Raw genomic sequence first — 13,582 nt, forward strand, 5'->3', positions numbered from 1 at the left:
CTAGTTTCTCAGATATCGAGGTCGCATAGCTATTCCAATCAATATTTCTTGTGAGGTCATACGAAACATTGATTGTTTCCGATGGTCTTAATCCGGTGGCGATTGAAATTACGATAGGCAGATGATCGCTACCGTGGGGATCAGGGATTACCTTCCACGTGCAACCCAACCGTAGCGATGTCGAGCAAAGGGATAAGTCTAGCGCACTTGGTCTTGCTGGTGGTGCAGGAATTCGTGTCATTTCTCCCGTATTCAAGATTGTCATATTGAAGTTGTCGCAGATATCATGGATCATAGTTGATCTGTTATCGTCGTGAAGACAGCCCCATCCCGTACCGTGTGAGTTAAAGTCTCCTAAAACCAACGTCGGTGCGGGAAGAAGCTCTATGATATCATTGAGCCGCCGATGCCCAACCGAGGCTCTTGGAGGAATGTAGATGGAAGCAATGCAAAGGTCCTTGCCTTTGATTGTAACATGACATGCGACAACTTCAATACCTGGTATCGAGGGGAGGTTAATGCGATAGAAAGAATAGCACTTTTTGATCCCCAAAAGTACTCCTCCATAGGAATCATCTCGATCCAGACGAATAATGTTAAAATCGTGGAAGTTTAAGGGTATTTCAGAAGTTAGCCAAGTTTCGCACAATGCAAATGCGTCACATTTCAGATTATTTACTAGAAATTTGAAAGGATCTATTTTTGGGATGATACTTCTACAATTCCACTGTATAACAGTGATTGTATCCGTGACCTCGGTGGGTGTCTTAGCCATCGAAGGATACGATCGCTGAAAGAAGGGGCCATTTTGCAGTCAACTGCTTCAAGAATGTTTTAACTGTAGGAATAAAAGCCATTATCAGGCTTTTAAGAGGTTCAGAAATATTGAAAGTAGACATGATCCAGTCCACAATATCAGAGAATTTAACAAACCCAGTATTTGGTAAATTTTCTGACTGATCTTTAGGGACTTTCGGGGGTTTTGAAGTCCCAGGAAGTGATGGAAATTCTTGCTCGGAATTTAATTTTCCAAGGCCTGGAGCTTTTTTCTCTGGTTTTTTGCCATCACTACCAGTTGTTGTAATTTTTCGGAACCCATCAGAGGACATCTTCGAACCCTTACTAGGGAGCTTTTGAGAAGATTTATTTCTTCTCTTTCTAATTGATGAGCTATGAGGGACAGCCGAAGATGTACCTTCGAGGGGGTCATCATATTCGCTCTCGTCAGTTGACAAGTAAGCGTAAGGATTTTCGGTAGGTGGCGTAGCACATTTCAACATTTCTGCAAAAGAGCGTTTGGAATGTTGCTTAAGTGAACGCTTCATTTTATCCTTACGCAATTTGTACACGGGACAATCAGAGAGGTCATGCGGCCCCTCCTTACAGTAGAGACACTTTTCATTGTCTCCACTGCAGGAGTTATCCGCATGACTCCCTCCACACTTTATACACCGGGATTTATTGCAACAATGGGATGCTGTATGTCCCAATTGTTTGCAGTTGGTGCAGTTCATGACCCGCGGCACAAAAAGACGAACAGGTAAACGGACTCGGTCCAGGAGGACGTAATTAGGCAAAGCCGAGCCAGCGAAAGTCACCCGATACGAGTCTGATGGGATATAGGACTTAGTCCCATCCTCAGCGGTCGATACTGAACGCAATTGCTTGCAGTCCAGTATCTTAACGTTCTTGAGTAGGGGGTTTTTAAAACCGCCTGCCCCATGCTTAAGAACGTCCTCGCAAGTCAGACTCGGATCGGTGATCACGCCGTCTATCTCGACTTCGCGAGCTGGTACGTATACGCGATACTCCCGCGTGAAATTCTCACTTCGAACGATCTCATTAGCCTGTTTTGCACTGGCTAACAAGACCCTAAGCTTGTCCGGGCGTACTTTCTCAATTTTTTGTACAGTATTGTATCGCGAGGACAGGTCATTAGAAAGTTTTAGAAGGTTCAATTTTTTACCATTCGCTTTGGTCCGGATGTAAACCGCATACGGTCCGGCCGAGAGTGCAAGCCCATCGGGATAGCTTCTAATGCGAGATTTATTGCCATCAGAAGCATCCATTTGATCATCTAGGGGAAGGTCAGGCAATTCTGTGCCTTTTGTCATGGCACGGAAATGTGTCCGTGCGGGTAAATATTAGGGGGCAATAAAAATCTAATGGTACTGAACAACAGGGAAAAAGAAAAAAAATACTTAGCTTTAGCTCTCGAAGGGTGATCGGCCGACAAGGCCCGGTCCTAGGCGACCGGTGAATACTCCAGTTCAATAAAGTGCAAAAAACCTCTTTGAGGAAAAAGCACTTTGTTTTTAGTCTCTCACTACACTGTCCAATGAAACCAATCTTTTTATCACTATATATATTTATCACTGTTTCTAATGTACAACGATATATACACAGCGCCCAGCGCTGGCGCTGGCTAACGGTACCACACGCAGTGCTGCTTTACACAAGCTCACAGTCGGCCTTGAGAACGGATTAATTAGAACTATCACTCGACCGCACTGATGCACACAATAGAATACGGGATGACCTTGATAACGGAATAAAACAATTCACCACGCGATTGGAGAAAGCAGAATTTACGTCCGATCGATCCGATAGTCACGGCACGAATGAGCAAAACAATTGTTCCGGGGGTGTTTCAACACTTCTACATCACTTTTTTTTCATCATTTGCAAATCTCTTTCAGAACAACTTTTTTTAAATATGAGAGTAAAAACTAGTTACGGGGGTTAAATCAGGCGAATATTACGTATGCGGTAGCAATTCGAATTTCAATTCTTGGAATTCTGACACGATGCATTTGATTAGTGGCACTCACTTTAAATTCTACTCATTTGACATCTATTCACAGTTGTCGAAAATTAGTACTTTGAATTGACTCACCGAGTAGCTACAAGTAATCGTGTAACGCTCGTATATTTCTTTTGACAAAAAACAGTACATTTGGCGTAAAAATCAAGAACACAGTACATCGACCTCGAAAAACGTTATTAATCCACCTAGCAGTGAGATGATACCTTTTTTTTTATCAATCCGCATGTGTTTTTGAATGGATATTCTTAGGTGTTCATGAGAACTAACTCATGACATTATTCTAATTTTCGTCGTTTTAAACGGCAATTTGAGATTTTAATCACTCATTACCCTGTAATGCCGAAACTGCAAACGAATCGAATTTCAATCTTAACGTGTGACAATCGATTGAACATTCCATGAGATGTCGAAGTAAGTTCCACTTTAGAGTTTTTCGTCATTATTTATGGTACTTCCAGAGCCGGTATTCAGGAACTAGCATAACCCAAAATGATTCGAATGGCCTTAAATCAATACGCCAAACAATTTACATCTTCTATACAGGTATGAATTTTAAAAACTCATCATCTGTAATTCCAGAATCGGATAAAATTCACCAATTTTGTATGGGACCTTAAGTCCAGATTTGTATTTTGTATGGGACCTGAATTTTTGTTTTTGAAGTTCAATTTGGCGAAAATGATCGAGAAAATGATTGAGCTTTGAGAAACGATTCGATACTGGAATCGGAATTCTAAAATCGGTGTAGCCGAAATTAGTTAAATTCACCTGAGGAGTGAGAAATTGTAGTGCGAATTAAAATTTGGGGGTACATTCCGAATCCAAAAACGAATACCGCTTAAACTGAAATAAATTTATTTGGTAATCGACTATCCAAATCTGCCAACCCGATAAACCTGATTAATTTATGTGAAATAGACATTTTTATACTAATCACCCTGTATCCACTAAACCGGAAGTTGAGTCTGACTGAAAAACAAGATGTTTTATAGAATCTTAAAACTTTTCATTTGAATCTTAGATGATTCTTAGATTTCATTTGAATCTTAGATCGGTTCAGCCATCCTAAAAATGAATTTTAATTTCGTTTCACATATCATCCTGTAGTTCCGGAACCAGGGGTCGGAACCAAACATAATTCAGGAACCTTGTTTGGGAGTATACGACTTTTCATATGAATCTGAGTTAGTAGAAAACGCTGTAAGTAGTTTAAATCAATATAATTATGGAATTGCTTTCAACTCGAAAATTCGAATATGGCATATTCGAATATAAATATGGCATATTCGAACGATTATGTTGCCGAAAACGAACCGTGCTAAAATCGGTCCGAGGCAAAATATCATGCTGTACACAGACTTTTGGGTACTTAGAAACAAATGTATGTAACAGTATAAAAAATCATGTTTCACGTTGCTCCCAAGCATTTCTTTGCCAGACAGCGCTCAAAACTTTTACTGCTGGAATAGGGGAAAAAGTCGCTTACACAAAAATTTCGATATCTCCGTTAAAAATGGACGGATTTCAACAATCTATGGCTTGTTGGATAGGTTTTACCGTGCGAAATATAAGTCTGAAAATACATTCTGTTTTCAAGGTCAATTGTGACAGATACTGTCAAAAAACAGAAAATTTTAACATAAAACTTCGTATAACTCAAAAAGTAAACATCCGATCTCAAAACCATTCAATAGCGTTCTGGGTGATGGAGAGACCTTTCATTTGCGACTAGTTTGATCAAAATCGGTCCAGCCCTCTCTTAGATCTCGATCTCTTAGTTGACAACACACATACAGACACACACACATACAAACACACGGACATTTGCAAGTTCTTCGAGCTGAATCGATTGGTATATGACATTCGGCCCTCTGGGCCTTGGAAAATTTTTCTAAAGTTTGAGCGAATTCTATACCTATTTTTTATATATATAAAAAAAGGTAAAAACAGTACATTTTAGAGTACGCATTTTTCTAAAAATAGTGAATAAAAATCAAAAGCGAAAAAATTTGATCAGCATCTTACGAGGAAAACAGATTGAAAAAAATGACATGCGAATACATTTGTGTTGAAAACCACGAACAAGCCACCGCAGAGACGGGACTCGAACACGTAGTTAGCTCCTATCCAGCTCCTCCAATTAAACTATTCTACATGCGAAACATACGAAGAAACAGTCTAATTGAACAAAGGAACCGAGCATGTTCAGCTGTGCTATAGCAACCCCTCCGCCAGTTGTTTCAGCCTTCAATTAGTCTGTTTTTTTCATGTGATTCACATTCAGGGTATCCTTATTGGCAAAACGATTTCCCCGGATAGGAGCCAGCTACGGGTTCGAGAGATCAAATGTAAAACTAGCTCAATACGACTCTACGCCTTAACAAGACAAATCGTTAAAAGCAAATGATCATCAAGTGATTTATTTTCATAACCTAATATTTTTAATTTCCATTTTGGGCATTGAATGAATAATGAAAAAAATGTTGTTTGCATGTACTTACATTCACATTTACTACGCGTTGTCACTGTCTTTTCTGACTTTTCGTTCTACCACAAATCGAACTACGATGCGTTAAAGATTCCAAATTTTGGATTAATTTTCAGTGTGAAAAATACAGTACATTTCAGTGTAATAATACAGTACAAATTAAAATATAGTATATTTGAGGGTAAAAAACAGTACACAGTATTTGGGTCGAAAATACAGTACAATACTGTAAAATATAGTACGGATACGAGCGTTATGTATACTATTAAACCGAATTTCATGAAACTTTGACAGATGACATCTGAAACGCTACGCCTCTTCCCTGAAAGCTAAAGGGATTTTTAATTATAGACACAGTCTTTTAGCCCGGGAACTTATTAACCCACGTGTTAAAAAAGAAAGTAGAAATTTAATGATGAAACACTATTCGCGATAGTTGGCTTTCCACACTTAAATTTTCCAAACACATAACGGTATCTAGAAAAGTTTATCAGTAAACTTTCCTCTTTACCATGCATGTATAAAATTATAGAATTCTTTAGTTTCTAGAATCAATAACATTTCTTTCCTTTTTAAGTGGGTTAGTATTTCAACGTAACCGGCGTCGCTACCGATATGCGTCCAAGAATCTAGGTGTAACAGTTATGGTAAAAACAAAACACAAAGTGGTTATACAATTCATGAAATTACCGATTCCGAGTAGCTGAAGCCAATGGTGTGAACAGGGGGGAGTATACCCAACAACGTGCAGCGATTAACATTTCTCGAATTTTCTATCGAATTTGAATCTTTCGGAATCAAATTGAGTTAATAAGAAACATTTATTCTCACAATAAGTTAAACCTTTTCAAGAATAACATTTGTTAGCTATCTGAATAGTAATCGAAGTAATGCTGTTTGATAGAACAGCACCCTATGCATGATCCTGCTTGAGCACGTGTGTCGCAAATAAAAGGCTGTTGGCGCTAGCCGGGACCCTACGTTGTGTTTAATTAAATCCTCACCAGGATATTTCAGCGAAGCGACGGCAGCTATTTGTCGGTCGACCTTACTTGCATTCGCACTGCAGTACACCGGTAGCGAACAGCAATGCAACTAACGGGTTCTGCAAACAGCCACAGCGGTCACCAAAGCAGCCAAAGGAGCAGAAGACGAACAGCCACAAACAAACAGCTGCACTGATAAAACTCACAACTGGATGAACCTTGGCGGACTCTTGCCAATAAAAAAACTACACTATTTTAACGTTTGAGTCACTTTATTCACTGACTATTGCTAGTGTATTTCACTTCTGCTGTTCGATACACTTCGGACTTTATGATAGATCAAAAACGGTCCGATTCTAATGCAGGTTTATTTGAGACTGACTGGTCTGATGATTGTGAACAGAGCGAGAAGATAAAATGAAAAAACTGAGTTGCCAGAAGGGCCTGAGAAACTGACATAATTCTATGAACGGTAGCACCAACTATCTGCAGAAGGCAGTGTTGGTAAACAGTGTCGCCAGTAAAACTAGTGCGACGCAACATACTCGCCGCCTTGAACGACTATGTTCAACATTAAATATACACATAATTCACAAACATTGAACTTACAGATATGATACAATACACTTTCAATTCTTACAGGCTAACACATTAAAAATTTCAGCTTAATCTAATGAGGTATCCGAAATCCTTTGAACTGGCTGGAGATTGTTGCTAGTAGATTCTACTTCGGGAGCCACCGATGCACTGGGCAGCAAGCATATTTTACTGATGGGCCGATTGATGATACCTCGTACGGTGCGAAGCGAAACAACTCGTGTTAGCTTATCCTTTCCAGGTAATACCGCTTCGATTCGAGCAAGTGGCCAACGGATTGGTGGATGTAGTTCGTCTACGATGATGACCATTTTACCGGGAACAATTTCGTTGTTTCGTATCCATCCTCGTGTATCTTTCTGCAGTTCTTGGAGATATTCCTTCCGCCAGTGGGTCCAAAATTTCTGCACATGCAGTTGCAGTTTCTGGTAGTGGTCGAGTCTATTGACAGGTGCGTTCTGAAGGTCTGGGTCGGGCAGGGCATACATCGATGATCCAATCAGGAAGTGCGCAGGTGTTAGGGCAGCTAAGTCATTGGGGTCTTCTGTCATTGGAAGCAACGGTCGAGAATTCATTATTGCTTCGATTTGAGTAAGAATGGTGCACATTTCCTCAAAAGATAAACGACTCGAACCTAGTTGACGGAACAAATGTTTTTTGGCAACTTTAACGGCTGCTTCCCAAAGACCACCAAAGTGCGGTGCTTTCGGCGGTGTTAAATGCCAGGTTATGCCTTTTTCTGTGCAAAAGGCTGCGATTTCGTCCTGCTGAAAACCTTCTTTAAGCATCGTAAACAGTTCGGTAAGATCGTTTTTAGCCCCTTCAAAATTTTTCCCATTATCGGAATGAATGTGTGCGGGTCGACCGCGTCGCGCGATGAATCTTCGCAATGAACATAAAAAGGCCTGAGTAGACAAATCGCTCACTAGCTCTAAGTGAACTGCTTTGGTCGAAAAACACACGAATACGCACAGGTAGGCCTTGGCGGGAGCGGCACGTTTGTGAATAGGACGAAGATGGAGTGGACCGGCATAATCAACACCTGTAACACTGAAGGGACGACTGGGAATGACTCTCGATACAGGCAGTTGGCCTATTTGTTGCTGCGCAGGTACCGGATTGAGGCGAGTACAACGGAAACAATTTCTGACTACGTTGCGGACTAGTCTTCGACCGTTGAGTGGCCAGAATTCTTCTCGGATTGCTGTTAATAGCAGACGTCCGCCGCCGTGTAGTAATTTGCGATGGAAATCCTCAACTATCAGTCGTGTGAACGGATGGTTTGTTGGAATCAAAGCCGGGTGCTTTGCTTGATAGGGTAGCTGTGCGAAGTTTAAACGACCTCCTACTCTCAACACTCTCTCTGCATCTAAGAACGGCGTCATTTGGCGAATATGGGAACATTTCGATACCGATTTATTTTTATCCAACTGGTTGATTTCTGCGACAAATTCATCATTCTGCGCCAACCGAATGAGGAACGTTTTGGACTTGGCAAGCTCATTTACGGTAAGTGTACGGCCTACAATAACTTCGGGCGAGGTGGGCGGCTGCGTGCGTATTTTAGCTCGGGTATTGTTGACGAATCTCATGCAGTACCCAATGACATGAAGAAGACGGCCGTATGACGACCAACGGAGAAACCAGGGATGTACTGTTGGCGTTATTTGAGTAACTGCGACGGTAGTTTTGATTTCCAATTCCTCGTGTGAAACACTTGGTGGGATTGATTCTGGCCAATCTTGGAGTGGACGTGATAACCAACTGGGACCGCTGATCCAAATATCGTTTTTCAAAAACTCGTCAACCGACATGCCACGTGAAGCCAGGTCAGCAGGATTTTCACATCCGGGAACATGCTTCCATTGACAACCATGTGTAAACTGCTGAATTTCAGATACTCTGTTAGCCACATAGGTAGGCCAAACATTCGGTGGTGATCGTAGCCAGTGCAGAGTGACAGATGAGTCAGACCAAAAATATGATTCTGAAACGTTTACATCGATAGCTTTCTTTATGTGAGCATGTAGATGGGCTGCTAGTACTGCCGCACACAACTCCAAACGAGGAATACTTATTCGTTTCAGCGGAGCGACGCGTGTCTTCGAAGCCAGTAGTCGTATTTTTACTTTCCCTTTACTTTCACAGCGGACGTATGTGCAGGCACCGTATGCAGATATGGATGCATCTGCGAATGTGTGCAGTTGTACAACAGAGTCAGGTAGAAACGCGTATCTGTCTACTCGATGCTCGGAGATATTCGCCAATTCGTGGTAATACTTCTCCCATTTGGTTTTAATAGGTTCTGGAACAGGATCGTCCCATCCGCACGATAGCAGCCACAACTCTTGCATCAGTATCTTTGCTCGAACTACAACGGGGGCAATTAGTCCTAAAGGGTCAAATAGTTTTGCTATATCCGAAAGAATAGTGCGCTTGGTTGGCGGTTCATTACTACATCGAATTTGAGAGTCGAAACGAAGGTGATCGGCTTCAGGCTCCCAGCTAATACCAAGGGCTTTAATTGTCTCGTTAGGGCTGAAATGTAAAGCAGATTGAGTACCAATCTCATCATTGGGAAGACCTTGCAAAACTTCGAGCTGATTAGAAGTCCATTTTCGTAGTGTAAATCCTCCTTTGTGCAACAAGTCGCTCAGTTCGGTGCGTAGACGGATTGTTTCTTCGATGGTTTGAGCTCCACCTATGAAGTCGTCTACGTAAAAACATTTTTTAATAGCAGCTCCTGCCAACGCGTAAGAAATCCCTTCGTCTTCGGTCAGTTGCTGAAGTGTACGAGTTGCTAGGTATGAAGACGGACCGAGACCATACGTAACAGTGAGTAGTTCATATGTCTGGACTGGTGTTTGATCAGAAAAACGCCAAAGGATACGTTGAAGAGCAGAATCGTCTGGGTGAATAAGTACTTGCCGGTACATTTTAGCGATATCACCGACGAGCGCAATCGGATAGGTTCGGAAGCGCAAAATGATGGTCAATAGATCGTCCTGCACCACGGGACCGACACAGAGAGCTTCGTTCAAAGAGAAGCCGGAAGAAGTTTTCGCTGATCCGTCAAACACGACTCGAATTTTGGTTGTGGTACTTGCTTCCTTGAAAACGGGGTGGTGCGGCAGGTAGTAAGTTTGGGAATTGTTTTCGTCGTCCGCTTCAACCAATCGCATATGGCCGAGGGAGAGATATTCTCGCATAAACTGGTGGTATTCATCTTTGAGATTTGAATTTCGTTTCAAACGTCTTTCAAGTAATTCGAACCGTCGTAGCGCAGAGCTCTTCGACTCACCCAGCATCACGTTGAAGTCTGGCTTTCTGGGATATCGAACGATATAGCGTCCTTCGGAATTTCGAGAAACAGTTGACTGGTAACAGGATTCACAGTGTCTTTCCTCGCTAGAGTAGTTGTCTTTCGTTGTCAGCTCTTCAGTTTTCCAGAAACGCTCCAAACTGTCTTCTAACGATAACATCGAAATGACCATGCCGTTTGCTGTTGACACGGGGGTTTGTGTAGGAGAAACTTGGCTTGCTGATCCGACTATTATCCAACCGAAAACGCTATCAATGAGCAGAGGGAGATTTTTGTCTAGCTGCAGACGAGCAGCACTCGGGAAGAACGAATAAAAATGCTTTGCACCTAAAACCATGTCAATTGGTTGACTTTCATTGAAGGATGGATCTGCGAGAAACAAATCCTTCGGAATACACCACTCTGCAATCGAAATATTTTGTGATGGAAGGTTCGCCGTAACTTTATCCATTACCAGAAAGTTTACATTGCATGAGAAATCTCCTTTTCTAGACTGAACTTGAGCGAAGACGGATTCACACACAGGCTTGGAAAGTTTGCCGGCACCCTGAACAGTTACATTCACCTTTTGCCTTTGAAGACGTAAAATTCGTGCCATACGATCGGTTATAAGGTTCGGTTGAGATGCACTATCAAGAAGTGCCCGTGCAAGATGCTCTACACCAAAGACGTCGATAACCTTCACGACCACTGTGAGAAGAAAAACGCTTTCACGTGGTTGATGAACTGCACTACTGACTTCAACTCTGGGACTCTCGGTGGCGGTAACAGTGGATTGCTTAAAAGATTCAGCTGTAGAAGATCCATTAGACTGCGAAAAATTGAAAACTGGACTAGCTGGAACGGTAGGCTCACTTTCATGACTGACTTGGCTTGATCCGTTGGGATGCTCAGGGTGCAGAAGTGTGTGATGACGACGATTACACTTTCGACAATTAAAGCTCGACTGGCAATGACGGACAATATGATCACACTTCATACAATTGCGACACAAACGTTTGGAATTAACTAACTGCTGGCGTTCGCTCAATGAAAGTCGGTTGAAGCGCGGACATCGCATCAACAAATGATACTGGTTGCATAGGATGCACTTCTCAAGAGAATCCGTCACTGCTGAATTAGCTGTAGAGGCACAAGACGAAAGACGGATCTGGGAATGAAACGATCTCTTCGACGGCTGAGCTGATAAAGCGGCAGTAGACTGCGTATCGGGTGTTCGATGATTCACTGAGATGGATTCCAAAACTCGTGTTCTGCGCTGAAGAAAATCGATGAGACAATTGTAATCCGGATTGCTGACGGTCGACGCATGATCCTCCCATGCCTTCACTGTATCGTCGTGCAAGCGGGTACAAAGAAGATGCTCCAAAATCGTGCTCCAGTGCTCGGTTGGTTCTCCCAGTTGTCGAAGAGTTTTGGTATGGCGTTCAAATTCGTCCACCAACCCGTGAAGTGCCGCAGTGGACTCGTTCTTCATCTTCGGAACATCGAATAGTGCCTGTAGGTGACGCTTTTTCAGTAAATAATCGTTGGAATACCTGCTTTCCAACGTTTGCCAAGCCAATAAATAATTTGCGGAGCTAATGCCAATCGATTCTATCAACTGAGCAGCTTCCCCCTTGACAGCTGCCTTTAAATAGTGAAACTTCTGAATATCCGGAACATCAGAGTTGGAATGAATCAACGCCAAAAAGGTATCGTGAAACGGAAGCCATTGCATGTAGTCGCCATCGAATTCAGGCAACGAAATTGTTGGCAGTTTGATGCCGGAGAGAGTGGAGGAAACACGCGGGGGTTGAGGGCTACGATCGTTAGGAAGAGGAGTCAGCATAGAAAGTAAAGATGCCTTTATTTGAAAAAGCCGTGGCTCAAAATTAGCGCGCACAGCAGCATGCTCCGCCTTACCCTCTTGATCTGTTTCGTTGTCCTCCAGTTGCGCTTGAACTGACTCCAAATTGTTCCAAACGCTGGTGATGTACTCCAGCCTCAAAGGTACCTGCGATTCGTCCCTCGCAGCAACGTACTCTTCGGCAAAAACCTCTGCCCGACCCAGAGAAGTGAGCAGCGTATCTCTTCGCGAAAGTAACTGGTTCCTTTGTTGGTCGTCTGCCATTTTGTATGCTGGTAACGCGAAACGTGGTCCAATTTATACAAAGTTACCTGCAGAACAAAAGACCACAGTAGACCCACAGGAGGGTGGTAAAAACTTGGAAAGAGGCTCACCTTTTTCAAGGCAAAATGTGCCTTGTATAATATTTCAGCCAACAGGAACTTGAATTAGTACAGTCCGTACAAACTTGAGATTTCAAAGCCCGGGACGGCTTCCGAAATCCAGTAAAAATTTCAGCAACAAAATCCGGTTATGTGCAGTGAACCGATGAACCGCAGAACAGATTTCCAGTAATCGGCCGGAACCACAGCAGCAGTAGCGTATAAAATGGCGCGCGGCTAATGGTATTCACCACGGCTAGGGACGCCACAGTGAACAATGGAGCGATTGTAACCTAATTACAAAGGAATAATGGCGCTTGGTGGCCAACACAATGCAAACTCCGCGAATAATGGCAACAATTGTTCATACGAACAATTACAGGAACGTGTAACGTACATGCAACAAAGGAAAAAATATCTAAAAGGCACCTGCGATACCCACGAAATGTACTGGACAGGTCGTTACCTTATGCCCAATCATTTAGGCCTTGTACATATAAAGCAGCAAAGATCCGAAATTCCATCCAACGCCTGGCTCCGAATTGCAAAATGGCTGCAGCAGAATGACGCGGTCCGAATCAATCCTGGTCACGGCACCAAAATATGTTGGCGCTAGCCGGGACCCTACGTTGTGTTTAATTAAATCCTCACCAGGATATTTCAGCGAAGCGACGGCAGCTATTTGTCGGTCGACCTTACTTGCATTCGCACTGCAGTACACCGGTAGCGAACAGCAATGCAACTAACGGGTTCTGCAAACAGCCACAGCGGTCACCAAAGCAGCCAAAGGAGCAGAAGACGAACAGCCACAAACAAACAGCTGCACTGATAAAACTCACAACTGGATGAACCTTGGCGGACTCTTGCCAATAAAAAAACTACACTATTTTAACGTTTGAGTCACTTTATTCACTGACTATTGCTAGTGTATTTCACTTCTGCTGTTCGATACACTTCGGACTTTATGATAGATCAAAAACGGTCCGATTCTAATGCAGGTTTATTTGAGACTGACTGGTCTGATGATTGTGAACAGAGCGAGAAGATAAAATGAAAAAACTGAGTTGCCAGAAGGGCCTGAGAAACTGACATAATTCTATGAACGGTAGCACCAACTATCTGCAGAAGGCAGTGTTGGTAAACAGTGTCGC

At 42.6% G+C, this 13,582-nt stretch overlaps 1 protein-coding gene across 1 annotated transcript; it reads right to left on the bottom strand.

Annotated features, from left to right (window-relative positions):
• Positions 1-6,966: 6,966 nt before the first annotated feature.
• On the bottom strand, positions 6,967-12,333 carry LOC131434215 (uncharacterized). The gene has a single exon (XM_058600869.1). The coding sequence runs from the start codon at positions 12,331-12,333 to the stop codon at positions 6,967-6,969; it is 5,367 nt and encodes a 1,788-aa protein (XP_058456852.1).
• Positions 12,334-13,582: the final 1,249 nt, after the last annotated feature.

This window comes from Malaya genurostris, chromosome 3 (assembly GCF_030247185.1).
Source record: "Malaya genurostris strain Urasoe2022 chromosome 3, Malgen_1.1, whole genome shotgun sequence".
NCBI lineage: Eukaryota > Metazoa > Arthropoda > Insecta > Diptera > Culicidae > Malaya > Malaya genurostris.

Coding starts and splice junctions, on each gene's coding strand:
- LOC131434215 (XM_058600869.1), bottom strand. CDS start 12,333: ATGGCAGACGACCAACAAAGGAACCAGTTACTTTCGCGAAGAGATACG.